The 16594-nt window shown below is 40.3% G+C and overlaps 1 protein-coding gene across 23 annotated transcripts in view; it reads right to left on the reverse strand.

Annotated features, from left to right (window-relative positions):
• The window catches only part of camk2b1 (calcium/calmodulin-dependent protein kinase (CaM kinase) II beta 1), a 58969-nt gene extending 42375 nt beyond the window's left edge, over positions 1-16594 (reverse strand). For 18 of the 23 annotated variants that reach the window (XM_058374452.1, XM_058374454.1, XM_058374451.1 and 15 more), the window contains exons 1-4: positions 16279-16593; positions 9613-9707; positions 2225-2284; positions 1406-1460 (exon numbers count right to left, since the gene is read on the reverse strand). In XM_058374452.1, coding sequence (XP_058230435.1) covers positions 1406-1460; positions 2225-2284; positions 9613-9707; positions 16279-16340 — 272 coding nt within the window. In that variant the 5' untranslated portion in view covers positions 16341-16593. Of the gene's footprint in view, positions 1-1405; positions 1461-2224; positions 2285-9612; positions 9708-16278 lie in introns of all 23 variants that reach the window. The other 5 variants (XM_058374462.1, XM_058374463.1, XM_058374468.1 and 2 more) reach the window with 2 other exon arrangements.

Below are 16594 nucleotides of genomic sequence, written 5' to 3' on the forward strand. Positions count from 1 at the left end.
AATAACAGTCGGTGACAAAGCGGTGGTACATGGGGCTTATCGTTGCTTATACCACAACAATTTCATATTAGAGTAACTGTATTCTGACACCTTTCTATCAGAACCAGCATTAACTTCTTCAGCAGTTTGAGCAACAGTAGTAGTCCGTCTGTTGGATCGGACCACACGGGCCAGCCTTCGCTCCCCACATGCATCAGTGAGCCTTGGCCGCCCATGACCCTCTCGTCGGTTCACCACTCTTCCATCCTTGGACCACTTTTCATAGATACTGACCACTGCAGACCGGGAACACCCCACAAGAGCTGCGGTTTTGGAGATGCTCTGATCCAGTCATCTAGCCATCACAATTCAGCCCTTGTCAAACTCGCTCAAATCCTTACTCTTGCCCATTTTTCCTGCTTCTAACACATCAACTTTTCAACTTTGAGGAGAAAATGTTCACTTGCTGCCTAATATATCCCACCCACTAACAGGTGCCATGATGATAATCAGTGTAATTCACGTCACCTCTCAGTGCTCATAATGTTATGCCTGATTGGTGTATAGTAGATGTAATATAAAACATCTAAATAATTGCAAAGACTTCCAGTTACCTCTGATTGTTAGCTCTGACAAAGTGCTGACACTGGAGACTCCTTCCAAAAATTCCAAGGTCCTCACAGAAAACTTCACTGTCTCAACAACACAATATAACCCGCCATACAGGTCTGTGTAAGTTGTTATTATAGAAACAATAATGTATTGGAGCACAGTAATGTGATCCTGTGATCTGAATTACAATCAGAGCTCTTATAGAGTTACAGAAAATTAATCAACATATTCTCACCAATTAGATTTGATAATTCAGCAGTACAGTATCAGTAATATTATGGTGCTGTGGATTTTATAAAGTGATGTTGATTTGTAAAGAACTTTAGTTTCCCCGCCAGGCAAAGTGACAACTGACCCCGCCCACTTTGCTACAATATACCTCCTTATGAGCTGCCCTTTAGGGGGAAAAAAAGATCAAGAATTTTCCGGGGTGGGAAAAAGTGAACAAAGGCCGGTAACAAAGAAACTAGCAAGCTCTACTGCATGGAAATATTGTGAATCACAGGTCTCTATGATGGCACTGAAATTATATGATTCTTATAGGCTAGGCTGATGCACACTAGGTAGGGAGACGCTACCTAGAGAGAGATATAACTTCTAGTACACTACCTCATGTTCCACTTGCAGTTATAAAAGCTCAACAAACCCGTCTTGTCCAAAAAGTGTGTAACTAGCATCAGACATCTCTGCATGAGAAGAGGACAGTGTGTGAACAATGTTCAGCCCTCCTAGCCAAACATGGACTTGTATCAGCTGGTGAACTATCAGGGGTTCAAGAGTCATACTAACAGGAAATACATACAAACATACTTACAGGTCAAACAGCAAGTAGTGGAAGCCTTCCTCTGATATGCTGTCATGAAGTCGAACTGCAACAGGAGACAGGTTTTCATCACAAAATGCAGAGTCATGGCACATTTCACGCAACTCTAAACTGAGAATGCCATTTAATTGCATTAACTAAGCTTTTGGATGATGACTGTGGTGGTTATTAATAGCTAAGCACATTCAGCCATATTATTAGATTCATCATCTATTGAACTGCTAAAAAAAATGTTATGGTACAATAAAATGTAAAACGTCCACGGAATAGGACTTGAGGTGGTTATATTATTACAAAGCCGCCCATGATTAGCTTGTGCTTATTAAAGTTTTTCATCAAGTCTTCACTATTAAGTATATGAGCATTCAAGTGCACCTTGGTTAACCTTGTCAATAAATGGCTTCTTCCTGAAGTGTTCCTTGGATGGAGTATGATTTCCTGTTATTGTCCTGTTACCAATGGACATCTATAATGATTATTTTAAAATCCTCATATATCCAGATAGGCTATCTCTGTATATGAAAGTGTCTATACACACACTAAAAATTCCGTGTGTAGTACATATACCACCATTATAATACAATATCTGATGTCTATTATAAGCGGAAAGGTTTGTAGAGCATTAATAGGTCTCTTGATCACAGAAAGAATGTAGGCTGTACCTCTGCTAGGAACCTGTGTTCCCTTCTCCGTCATGCTGTTCCAAAAGTTGTCTACATTTTATTCAGCATTAGAAACCTGGCTAATACTAGGTTTCAGAGGGAGATGATAAAAAAAAAAAAGAGCGAGTGCTTTATTTCTTTCCCTCACCGATATTTGGATGCTTGAGCAGTCGACAGATTCGAGCCTCTCGTTCAAGCTTCTGATGATCTGCGGAGAAGATGAATGTGTGAAAACATCAGCAAGACAGACACGGCGATATAAAACTGAGATTAAGTCATAAAACCCTGTAGCAACGCTGCCAAAACATGGTTACTAATACAATAAATTTGAGGTACTGCATATTGTGTGCATATTCTGTTGCTGTTTTATAGGGCGTACAAGACAGCCACAGTAATCACAGTGATAATAATATTCATAGCCCGAGAGCGGTGCGAGAGGATGACTGAGGAAAGACAGCGCACTGACAGGGCTTTGTGTGTCTGGAGGAGAATGAATGTATTAACACTGCAGGAAGGAAAAGGTCACAAGACACCACCCAGCTGTCTTTACTCCTCTCGTTTAAGGCTACGTGACGTCACGCCCATGATTTCTCTGCTGGTTGATTTGTTTGCAGCCAGTAAATACTGATCTGAGAGCCGAGGTGATTAACGCTTTAGTCTCGTTATCGCCACACAGACAGAGAGGATGTAGATGATTTAGAGAAACACTAAGCCATTAGTATGTATTGTGTTACAGAGGTCCAGACGACCTCTACCTAGTGCTCATGACGTGTGTGAGCAGTGTGTGTGTTTAAGAAGCCTACATCCTAACTAATCCTCATTTTTTTTCCCCCAGAGCCAGCCGGCTCTGCTTTGGAACTGACCACAGACACTTCAGCTCCCTCCCTGCAGAGTGACGACACTGGGTGACATCACCGGATGACGTTCGAGCTGATCACGGGTGTCAGAGGTCCAGCTGAACGCAGCAGTGTGGCATGTGGCTGGTGCTTTAATGCCCAGATCTGCCATGCTTCCTATAGTCGGAATAATCAGCCTGTGTTTAGGTTGTGCACCATAACAGAGAGCTGAGACCGTTCAATATGCTCTGTATTTATATACGTGGCTTACGTAAGCCAAACTGTTACATCTCCTGAAAATAGTAATGTGTTAAAACAGTGGTGTATAAATAGTGCTCTAGAAGGAGACCACATTTGCACCTCAATTCAAAAGCACAGCTGTCGTTTATGTGTCCTTATTTAGGACAAATATGAAGGAGCGCATCTGCATCTGGAATCATAATGAAAATCTAGGGCAGTATCTCTCAACCTGGACTGAGACACAGTGGAGGCAGGAAGGCAGGGTGAGGGTTAAAGTTCCTCAGAGAAGCTCCGGTATTAAAGCAGCAAGGTAAATAAGACATGAGAAAGGGCGAGAGAGAGAGAGAGAGAGAGAGAGAGAGAGAGAGAGAGAGAGAGAGAGAGAGAGAAGGGAGGAGGAGAAAGGAGGGATGAAAGGTAGAATGAAAGGGCAGGGAAGAAAGAACAAAAATGAAACAGAAGGACAGGGAAAAGAAAGAGATAAATCCCAGGGCGGATGAAGGGAGAGAATAAAGAGCATAAGTAATGTAATCACTGGGTAAAGATACAAAGAAATGCCATGGCTGCTGCATGAAAATCAGCACTAAACCATCTTTGTGGACTAGGCTTGCACACAGATGGGGCAAATTAAAGGAAAAACCGACCATAAGAAGGTGTCAGGCCACCAGCAGCTGTCTGAACTGTTTCAATGCACCACAGTATTATATATCTCTTCTAAAAGATATTCCCTTAGCTGGTGGTTAGGTGATGATGGAGTTGTCCATCACATCAGCCCAAAATCTCCCACATGGTGATCAGCTGGGATCAGATCAGGTGACTGATTAATAATGTACTTTTTTTTCACACTTATTAAACCATTCAGTGAGACCTTGTTGCCTGTAGATGTGGGTGACAAGAAACCACCTTGTCAGAAGTCAGAAATGTTATGTACTTTAGCAGCATCATGTATTTTTCCTTTAATTTGTCACCAGATATATATACAGAAGTCCTTCAGACAAAGTAAAGCTTAGGAAACTACATCGTTAACAAATCTGACTTTGCTGAAGGTCATCCATCTGATGCGAGGGGAAAAAAAATACCTCATTAGATGTGCAGATGTGCTATCTCACTAAAGCTTGCTTAATATCCTGACACCAAAAAACATCTGAAACAAGACACAAACAAGCCTTGGGGGGGGGCGGTTTATACTATAAACTGCGTTTATAGTCAGTCGAGGACTTCTACTTTAGTCGTAAAAATAGAGAAAAAGACAACAGGATCTGCATTGAAACGTTCTACGGTACGAGACAGCTAACATTTTTAAAAGATCACACACTCAATCTATCCCAGTTTGGTAGGATATCGTGGAATAAATCTGTGTGCGTCTCTTATTTCTCTGAGAACAACTAGCACATACAGGATCCTAAATGGGACACCAGTGCAGAACTGATGCATCGTGTGAGTTGCTGGGAAATCCAGGTCACCCTCCACTGCACTTCAGCACATACACACCAGCACACAGTGTCTTTATACACTGAAGGGTTGCGTTATACACGAGCTGCGTGCTTGCTTGAGTTTACGGATTTACGCTGCTACGTGACGTGACAACAGAAGACGAACTCTTTTTGTTTTCGAACATGATTTTTACCTAGTGAGAGCACTAATGCCCTGTTTTGTTTACCCTTGGACAACGCAGGTTATGTGCAGTACAGTTTTCTCTCTCATTTAATAAGCACACTGCTCAGTGGTGGGTAATGGGAACATTATAACGAAAAATGTAATGGAAAGCTCAGCATTATTCGCAGTTTGAAACTGTAAGACAATAAGCGCAAAAGAAGTGCTGGGTTAGTCAAAAAGACTTTTTGTGATATTTGCAAAAGTTCGCTGCACACTGTGGCAGCAGCAAAAATAAATAATTTCTGGTCTCAGTCAACAGGACGAGGACACATCGTGACATTCAACTATTGTTCTTATGCGTTCTGGCATTGTCGGAGAGAATTAAAACATGACTTGTGATCATTACGGTCGCTGACGACGACAGCGTATTTACACTGACATTTACTGCACTGACATTTATCTCTTTCCAACCTCACTCTCCATGTTTGGGAAAACGCAGCTTCCAGATCCCTCATAGACCTCTAGCAATATCACAGTCATTTTATTCAACGCTCATATCCCGGTTTAAGCTCCGCTCAACAAACAAACATACACAGACATATCCCTAAACACTGGCTGGCTTTGTTGGTTTGTGCTGACCTTAACTGTCAGGCTGCAGGGAATTCAACACACTGCAAACATACTGACGGTGTGGGCAAAATCACAAAAATATTACATCATGACATTTTCACTATATATACTCACCATCCACTTTATTAGGAACATGTGTACCCCTTTGCGTTCATGCGATCAGCCAATCGTGTGACAGCAGCTCGATACACAGAACCATGCAAATACAGGACGAGAGCTTCACAACATCATGGCATGGCACGAATCAAGGCATGGTGCTTTAATGTTTCGCTAACCTCCTGAGATTTTCACACACAACAGTCTCTAAATTTTACAAAGAATGGTGTGAAAAACAAAAAGTATCCTGCAATCTGAAACACCTTGCTGATGAGGGAGATCAGATGAGAGTGGCCGGACTGGTTCGGGCTGACAGGAAGTCTTTAGTAACAAATAAATACAGCCATGGTGCACAGAAAAGCATTTCACAATGTCCAACTTTGGTGCAAAAACCATATCGGGTTCCACTCCTGGCAGCCAAGAAGAGGAATCTGAGGCTATAGCAGGCACAGGCTCTGTGAATATGAACAGCTGTATAGATTTGAAAAGGTTCAGGTGTATAACCCAGACCATGGTGAGGAAGTAATTCAACACCAAGAAAGAGATCTGAATAAAAATGGTTGATTTCCAGTGAGGAAAACAACTGGAATGTAATCCGGCTGGTTTGTGGTTACTACTGGATTCCTCTTTAGATTCATGACACACGTTGTAAGTAAGTATATATGCGTGTTGCCCAGGCCATGACCGTCTCTCTATGGCTGCCTGGGTCAGATGAGTGTCCCGTGCTCCAGGCATGTAGCTATGCTTTCACATGCTCGTTTACTTACACACACACACACACACACACACACAGCTGCCAAGTGCCATGGCTGCTTTCACAGTCACAGCTCTCCTACACTGCTTCAATCTCTCACTCGCACAATCACTCGCAATCACTCATCTCTTGTTGTTCGGTTTTAAACCCTTTCCTGGCGTCGCAGTGCCGCTTTTAACGTGAACTTCATTCCTTGAGTTTTACACTTCTGGCTGCTTCGAATGTATGCATGCGTTTGTTTTTATCTCGCTGGAATTCTGTTCTTCCGCCTTCATTTTCTAATGAACCATCGTAGTTTATTTCTCCTTAAACTCACCACATATGCCCCCTTTTTTCATATTGCATACCACATTATGTAAGGTTCTCTGTAATACATCGGTATAGCACTGAGAGTGATGATATGTGTCGGTCCGATGATCAAGAAGTGTGACGCCGTCAAACTGACCCAGTTCTCACCGTCATTAACAGAACAGATGACCAAAAATGGTGGTGGTTGATCCACTGTGGTAGCCACCATCCTTTACTCTGTACTCTGAAATCATACAAATCCTCTGAAGAGACATGGTGGGGGGTTTTTTTTTGGTTATACCACAGCATTCACCAGTCTAAAGGTGTCATTTTTATTTTCCAGAGCAGTGTGGTAGTTATACCTGTCATTTAAATGGCAGGTTTATATTAAATGTTATTCTTTCTATAGTAACATCTCATTCACAGGGACTTAAAGGGCAGATGATCTGCGGCTAATATTAAATGGCTTAATACATGTTGATAATTGAGAAAGAAAAATGTGTGAAGAAAAGTGTTGATACCATGAAACTTTCTGTTTTACGCCACACTGAAATCTTTAGAAGTGAGAATAATTCTCAAGAGGGAGGAAAACATAAGGTTGCGTAGGGAACTATTATTTATAGCTGCTATAAAATGATTGCATGATCTAATCTTCTCAGAGATTTTCCATATCATTAATGAACTAAAATTGATTAAATAGAGGGATGTGTTGTTCTTTAATACACCAAAAATGCTGGCAATTTAAGGCAGTCACAGTATCTATGCTTCATGTTGAACTGCATCAGATCATCTCATAATGGACCATCTTCCTATAACATGTGTTTTATTCCTTACCCACAGTGTGGCCACAAATGTACCATACATATTGAAGCCATGTGCGATGCTTCTTACGGCCTTGAACGATATATTATATTTCTCAAGATTTCTTTCCGGAAAAAAAATATTCCTAAAGTAGGCATTCTTGGTGTGCATCCAGAAGGTTTTGAGCAGCCACAATTCAGTGTATCACATCCAGATGGTTAAAACCTCCATCATACAGAGTCTGCGTACGAAAAGTATGGCAGATCCTATTCACTACGGCTTCAGATGCCGAAATTATGAAAGAGATGGATGTCTATAATGCCTTGATTGATGCATTCATTCCGTGTTCAAACTGCCTCAAAGTCGCCCGGCCTTTTCTTTCTCTTTATTTCACTTATTAATTCACCTTCTATTATTATTCATTTCGTTTTATTTTTGCTTTCCCTTTTTTAATGTCTTTTCTTGGATATACTATACTATATAACATTCCTAAAAAGTTATCGTCGGCTAGAATATGAAACTGAATGTACTGACTGCGATGTTCAAAATAAAGTTAAAAACAAACGAGTGAGAGAGAAATCAACACAATTAGACCACTGATGATGAGTAATATTATACTTCAACCCTGGAATGTTGCATAAAGACATGCCGGAGTCACTGGCGTTGAGAATTCGCAATTTTCACACGTTCCCACCTAATAATTAACTACAGGCCAAGTTTTAAATGATGTTCCGACAATATATTAAGTCATTGGCTTAGGTTACACAATTCATGGCCACGCGATAATATCTTGAGGCCTCGAGGTAAATATACTTTCTGGTCTCTAGATATTAACTCATGGCCTGGAAATATTAATTCATGGCTATGTGTTATTAAAAAACCAACCCTTGTGTCACCTCAGTGGCTCTGGACAATCCTGGAATTGGCATAACAACTGTAAAATTATCTAGTGCATACTATCCACCCCACCCTCACTATATGACACCGGCCCACGATCATATTCTCTACAAGTTTTCCAAATCAGCTACTTGCAGCATAGCAATGCCTTGGGAGTGAAATACTTGTTTGCCACAATGACCGACGTAGGCTGTCAAATGCTCAGCAACACCTGGCCAAGCAGCTGCCCGATTCAGTTTACAGGCAGGGTGACATAGCTGCACTTCTCTCGTGCAGGATGCCATCAGAAAACTGCTCGCCGTGGAGCAGGTGCAGGCTGGAGTCTGTCTCACTGCCATGGAATTCGGCCTCGGCCTTGGCAATAGATCCTACTGTGGAAACACGTGCGACTGGCGGCCAGCAGCGGACAGCATGCCGGTAGACACAGGACACTGAAAGAAATCTGTCAACTGGTAGAGGTTTACCTCAGTCGAGCAGAGCTACAAAGAGAAGTCGTGCTTGCAAACGAAATGAAGGTTTATCTGCAAAATAAAACAGGCAAGTGTTTCTCAATCGCACATGCTGTTCCCAAATCCAAAATCCAACAGAGTGAGTCTGTTACAGGAAGCCTTAGATGTTCTGGGGTCTCGCTTACAGGAAGTTTCAGAAAGTTCAGACTGACGCCACAGAGGAAAAACTTCAACTAGTTCACATGCACATTTAAACCATCTGTAAAATTTTATACATATGTTTTTCTAATGGTTAAACGCCAATGGGAGCAGACTGGGTCAAAATTATATTTCAAAATGACATATTTCTAGACCTATCTGAAGTGTCTTCTACTGTTAGTGGATCATTTTACTTTTATTTCTAAAAAAAAAAAAACAAATGCTTGGAATGAGCAAATTGTCATTGGTATAAGATAATTCCAAGCATGAAATCAATAAAATATCTAGCAATAGGTTTATTATGCCTTGGAAGTGTTTAAAAAAGACAAATAAAAAATCCAATAAACTAGTTTACATTTGCCTAGGATGAAGATATGTTTACTGGAATATAGGCAATATAATCTGGAGAGTGTATGCTTTTAAGACGCAGAGCAGCTGAACACACGACAAGCCAATATTGTTGAGTCATAAAAAAAAAGCCTGTCTTGTTTCAGTATCCAAATGTCTGCGGTTATTTCGCCAGTTTAACAGGAAAAAAGGACCTATTTTGGGTGGAGAGCATTTCAATATGCATGTTCATGCTGCCTAAGTAGTGTGTGTGTGTGTGTGTTGTGATCTGCCAAATTGGTTTATGGCACAGCATTTCACGTTACACTGATTGTGCAGAAAAGAAACATTCGTTTTAATTTGGGGAGTAATCATCGACAATGTTTTATACAGGAAGGGAGTACGGTAAAAGGCATGTCCTCACCTCTGGCCGATAGTTTTTTGGTGTTGATGATTTTGGCAGCATACTCTTGGCCTGTGCAGAGCTTCACACATCGCCTCACCACTGAAAACGCTCCCCTGAGGAGAAAAACAGAAAGCAGACTTGAGAACAAATTCAAGTAGCATGCCAAGTTCCTCAACTTCAAGTGCAGGAGTGACAACTTCAAGTGCAGGAGTGATGAAGTGCAGGCGTGGCTCATCACCACTTTTTTTTGGGATCCCTTGACACACTTAACTCTTGTTCCAGAGAAAGTGGATCATATATATATATATATATATATATTTTTGTTTCACAATAAAAACACAAATGTAATTCATACTACAACTTCTTTACCATAAACCCTATAGGTGCCGTGATTTGATTTTGTCTTATTAGTTTAATGAGGCATTTCTTACTGTGGAAAATAATTATGTGAGTAGTTTAGCATGAGGCAGTTTTATTCATCTTCTCTCATTTCTCCGAGGCACTGCTCTTTCTGCACACTCAGCCATCTACGTACAATGAACTAGCATTGTTCTGGTGTGTGTGTGTGTGTGTGTGAGTGTGTGAGAGTGAGTGAGTGAATGTGGCATTAATAAAATATAAATGTCTGGACATGGAATATATTAGGAGAAATACACTGAGTTTTGTGCTTAATAAAATCCCAAGCGATGACATGAGCAGAGGCAGCATATTCTACATTTAGAACAAATTTAGATACCATTTTTAAACACACACACACACGTTCACAAATGCAAAGCCAGCATGAAACCGAAGTCGGTTATTACCCAAAGAAAAGCAAGTAGATATTAATTTTAAATAGAATAAAACTATAATTTGCTTCACCATGCTGTAAATAAATAAATAAATAAATAAATAAATAAAATAAAATAAATAAATACATAAATAATTAAAATTATCCATTCTTAAACAGGCTAAATAATTGTGATTTCACTATTAAGCAAATTCACATGCAGTCCTGTTATAGAGAAATACTAGAGAAACTGATCTGAGAACAGAATAAATATTACAAAATAAATATATCATATTTGATCTATCAATTTTTTGCACCTCTTATCCTACACAGGGTTGTAAGGAACCTATCTCAGGGGACGAAGGCCACAAAACGGACGAAACCCTGGACGGGGTAGCAGCCCATCGCAGGACACACTCACACACACTAGAGACAATTTAGACATGCCAATCACCCTACAGAACATGTCTCTGTACTTGGGACTAAACCCCCATAACAAAGGAACAGCATGCAAACTCCACACACTCGGGGCGGACACAGGAATCTGACCTCCAACCCCAGAGGTGGAGGCGAACGTGCAGGCTCTGGCGTGATCTGGGTCGCACAATCCACCACGTAAATTTCCCTGAACATTCAAGCTCATGAATCATTGAAAATAAATCAATACAGAATAAAAACCTATTTAATAGCTCTTTATTAAATGTACTGAGCTTAAGAACAGCCATACACCCTAAACACTCTCATTAAACATTTATATTGTCTGGAATATTTATTAGAAACAGCACCAGGCTGATACGCAGGATCGATATCGGCCCGATAGCGGCAAAAAAAATATATATGGTGGCTCGGATTTCTGAGAAAAACGAATTCATTCGATCTCATCCTGTAACAACAAGCCAAGATTGTAAAGGGAAATTTTTTATAGATCTGGAAATATTTACGTATAAAGATATCTAACTGTATATCTGTTTTATTTGTGTATTATATTACATTAATACTTAACTATATGTGCAATGTAAGTGCTTTTTCTATGTAGGTGTTTAGCTAGCTAAATAAATAAATAAATAAATAAATAAATAAATAAATAAATAAATAGAAATTTGCAGATTTGAGTAAGCTGTGATTTTATTGTATAAAAACATATTCTACATTTTATATAAATATATTATTTTGAATTATATTTATATTTCGTAATTGACAATGAAAGAATTTAGCTCAATAAAAAAGGTTGAGGCTTTAAGTTTTTAACTACATATTTTTCCTGGAGAAAAAAAGAAGCTTAGTAGTTTTCAAAGCACAAAATATCAGATGGACATCAATAACAGTTTAGGAACTTTAGGAAGCGTCGAAAAAGTGGCATCGTGCAACCTCTATTATCTATTAATGCTCTCTGGTCATCCCAAACTAACCAGTAAACTACCAGTAATCAGGATGATGGATGAGTGGGACCACTGATCACGATAAACATACACAAAATCTAGTGACTGATGTCAGGCAATTTTAGCTTAACATAAAATCTTCAGCAAGTCATCACGTACAGTCAGAACAGCAAGACGAGATGTCCAGAGATTTATAAATTCGGGCTTTTGGTACATGGAGGGGGGTGAAAACATGAGTGAAAAAACCCTGTGTGATGGATATGAAACGGGTTACCATGACAACCATGGTGTAAACAGGCATGTGGTGTGGGACGTGTGGGAAGGTGGGAAATTTAAACGATTAGCATTGGTTTTTGGTATAAGCGAAGCAGTCAACAGGACGAATCTGTCTTACGCAACAAAGACGACGGGTCTAAACACTACTGAGGTATTTATCGCACTTCTTTTTTATTCGTGCAACCTTCACAAACACACCATGGACTTGGAAGTGTGTTCACACTCCCTCACAGCATCTCACGGCATCTCGAGTCGTACATCGGCATTTAGTGACCTGCTCCTACTTGCGTCACAACTGGGAGTTTATCAGAACAGCTTTTCTGTGTGAACACACACACACACTCACACAAGCTGATTCAAAGGCGTGCGCTTGCACCGTGGCCGATGTGTATCCGTAATTCACCTGGTCTTCTAATATACAAACACGCATGCCGGCCCGAATCCCTCTCACACTCCCGCCTCGATGCGTCATCCATTTACTCACCGTGCCGTTTCCTCCAGATTTACTGCTTTCACATGCAAACAAATAAAGCCTGCAGTCTATATAATCGCGGTATTAATATTCTACTGAAAATAACATGCCCTTTTATAGCTTGTAATGTTTAATAATTTTGTGTTTTTAGACATATTAACCATAATATAATTAATAGAATAGAGAGAAAAACCTCACACAGGAAACACACGACTCTCAAAACTCTTACTTCACTTAGATTCAAAATTCACGACTTATCAGGAAAACACTTACTAGTGAAATGGTGTCATTTGTAGGAATTGGGGAATAAAATCATCTCTTTTTAAACACACGACAATTCTTTCTGAAACAATCCTGTATTGTTGCACAAATCACCCACATCAGGCGTTTACACAAGGTTCGGCATAACCGGTGTTTAAAAGTACACAGTATCTGTGTCAATATTTAATGACGCTGAAGATTACTGTATACCAGCACTGACAGTAAAACAAAATCTTATTAGCACAGAACATCATTTTTTTCCAGAAAATGTACTTGTTTATATAAGAGCTTTATAACACTGCAAAGTTATACAGCTCCTGAAACCGGAGACTCCTTTCAGAAATGTTAAAGGTCTCCTCACAGAAAGCCTTAATAACAGGTTACACACTTTTCTAATCTGTTTGTGATCAAGTCTAAGTGCAAATATACACCGATCAGGCATAACATTATGACCGCCAGAATATTTTACACAGAATATTGTGTTGCTGCCAAAACAGCCCTGACCAGTCATGCACTGTGTATTCTGACACCTTTCTATCAGAACCAGCATTAACTGAGCAACAGTAGCTCGTCTGTTGGATCGGATCACACGGGCCAGCCTTTGCATCAATGAGCCTTGGCTGCCCATGACCCTGTCACTGATTCACCACTGACCACTGCAGACCGGGAACACCCCACAAGAGCTGCAGTTTTGGAGATGCTCTGATCCAGTGGTCTAGCCATCACAATTTGTCCCTTGTCAAACTCGCTCAAATCCTTACGCTTGTCCATTTTTCCTGCTTCTAACACATCAACTTTGAGGACAAAATGGTCACTTGCTGCCTAATATATCCCACCCACTAACAGGTGCCATGATGAGGAGATAATCAGTGTTATTCACTTCACCTCTCACTGCTCATGATGTTATGCCTGATCGGTGTATATATGATTAATAAAAGTGCATTAATATAACAAACCTATGACTACTGTCAGAGCTGCTGTTAATCAACATGAATAATAATATATAAAAGGGTTGAAAAGTGTTTACTGACAGATATTTCCCTACATAGATATTGTAAATAACATTAATGTCACAAAAGCCACTTTTCCTCAGCAGATATATATCATTAAGGTCAGAGTTGGTGCTACTAGAAATAAACAAAAACAAAAACACAAACAAGCCTGGAGGAGCGTGACACAGAGTAAAACTCCCAGCAACACTCTGGCACAGAACAAGAATCAGCTAAACTTAAAGACGAGGAACCTGTACCTGTAGGTAAATAAAGTGTTTTAATATTTCCAAAAACTTTTTATCTCTCATTCTGACAGTGTTATACACTATATTGCCAAAAGTTTTGGGACACCCCTCCAAATCATTGAATTCAGGTGTTGATTTTCAGGGGTTGGGTTTGGCCCCTTAGTTCAAGTGAAAGGAACTCTTAATGCTTCAGCATACCAAGACATTTTGGACAATTTCATGCTCCCAACTTTGTGGGAACAGTTTGGGGATGACCCCTGCCTGTTCCGACATGACTGTACACCAGTGCACAAAGCAAGGACCATAAAGACATGGATGAGCGAGTCTGGTGTGGAGGAACTGCACAGAGTCCTGACCTCAACCTGATAGAACACCTTTGGGATGAATTAGAGCGGAGACTGAGAGCCAGGTCTTCTCATCCAACATCAGTGCCTGACCTCACAAATGCCCTTCTAGAGGAATGGTCAAAAATTCCCATAAACACACTCCTAAACCTCGTGGAAAGCCTTCCCAGAAGAGTTGAAGCTGTTATAGCTGCAAAGGGCGGGACAACTCCATATTACATTCATGTGCATGTAAAGGCAGACGTCCCAGTTTTTAACCTGGCTTGCAGACGGTGCTCTAATTCATCCCAAAGATGTTCTATCGGGTTGAGGTCAGGACTCTGTGAAGGTCAAGTTCCTCCACACCAAATTCACTCATTGCTTTGTGCACTGGTGTACAATCATGTTGGAATAGGAAGGGGTCATCCCTAAACTGTTCCCACAAAGATGGGAGCATGAAATTGTCCAAAATGTCTTGGTATGCTGAAGCATTAAGAGTTCCTTTCACTCAACCCCTGTAAAACTACACCTCAATGATTTGGAGGGGTGTCCCAAAACTTTATCATCAATGGCATGTCCAAATAAAATAAGAGGTGCCTTTCACTGGTGTTAGAATTATTGAAGCATCAATTTTAGTCAAGATTATGGTAAGATTTTGTCCCTAATCTAGAAAATCTACAGAATTTCAAAAACGATATGCGGAGAATGGATTTATAACCGCTATGTGGCACACCGAATTGAGATTGAATCATAAAATCCCCGAAAATATTTCTCTATTTAATCATTTCCATCACGGTGAAGTGACGAGAAAGACCTACATGCTTTACACAGACGTGTCCATAAAAATAGAAATATGCAGACAGACACGCTCACTCGTGTCCCGTCTCACCCTGTAACCTTGACCTCAGCAGCGGACACTACTCTAGAGAAACTCTGATCCCACATTTTAAAGATATATCCTACCGTAACACGGGTCTTTGTGAAAACAATGAACAAATAATAAAGCATTGCAGTGCAATTTTGTCTCCTTTACTGCGTTATCAGAAAATGGGTCAAGTCTTGGAAAAATATCAGATTTTGATCAGAGTTTTATAGTCTTATTATTTTTCTTAAAAAGAAAATAATAAAAAATGCTTCCAGCATGAAACTAAAGTGAACTAGGAGGCATATTTTTCAGACTGTCTAATGATCAAAAAATGACTCTTGCATTTATATATATATATATATATATATATATATATATATATATATATATATATGAAGGCACATGAATTTATGTGAAGTGCGCATGCGCAGAAAACCTTAGCAAGATCACTGTACTTTTTCCTATTTCAGTATCACACACACCTACACATACACACACACAAACACACACACACAGACTGACATGCAGAATCAAATATATTGCGCTGTTTATGACTAGATCGCATGCACATCTGCACAAAAAGCAAAAAGCTATGATTTAAGGAAGACATTTATCCCGAAAGGGGGGCGTAGCACCAACCAAAGTATGGCAGCGTTTCACACTATTTTTTTCCTGCAGTCATACATTTACAACTCGCTGACAACACCTAGGATTAGGATTACGTTTAATAAACATGCTAATTTCCACAGTTACACATTTTTATTAAGTGAAAACGTAGCGGGAAAAAAGTTGTTTATGTAGCGGCTACGTTGACGATAAATAGAAGTGTCCCAAATCCCAAAATCCCCTATAACACGTCACTACGTAGGGCGCCAAAAGCCGTTGTGTTTAGAGCCAACGTAGTGCACACATATAGGGAGTGAGGAGGTATTTGGGATTCAGCCAGTGTCTCAGTGCAACACCACACCTTATCTCTATCGCTCTATCCAAAACTACTACGCTTGTCCGCTTGTGACAGCTCCAGCTCGGCGCTCACACCGACTATGTTCCGCATGCAAAAAACGGCGGATTGCTGCACAAACTACAGCAGATTGTTACTTACTTTCCGAGCTCTTCATATAGCTGATATTCGTCCGTAAATCGAGTGCAGGTCGTCGTAGCCATGTCTCTCTGTCTCTCACTCTCTCTCTCTCTCTTCAGTCAGATTTCTGACAACTTTAGGATACCTTAGCTAGCTACAGAACTACAGCTAACGGTTAGGTCAGGTGTCAGACACTCGACTCTCTATTTTTGTTTGTTTGTTTACTTTTCCCCTATGTTCGTGCCGTCAAACGATAAAAACAGTAAGACAAGAGCTGCGGGTCTTTCTGATAACGGACGTCCTCTGCCCCCGCTCGCGCGTTCTCTTCTCCGAAAAG

The sequence above is a fragment of the Hemibagrus wyckioides genome, linkage group LG22, assembly GCF_019097595.1.
Source record: "Hemibagrus wyckioides isolate EC202008001 linkage group LG22, SWU_Hwy_1.0, whole genome shotgun sequence".
Lineage (NCBI taxonomy): Eukaryota > Metazoa > Chordata > Actinopteri > Siluriformes > Bagridae > Hemibagrus > Hemibagrus wyckioides.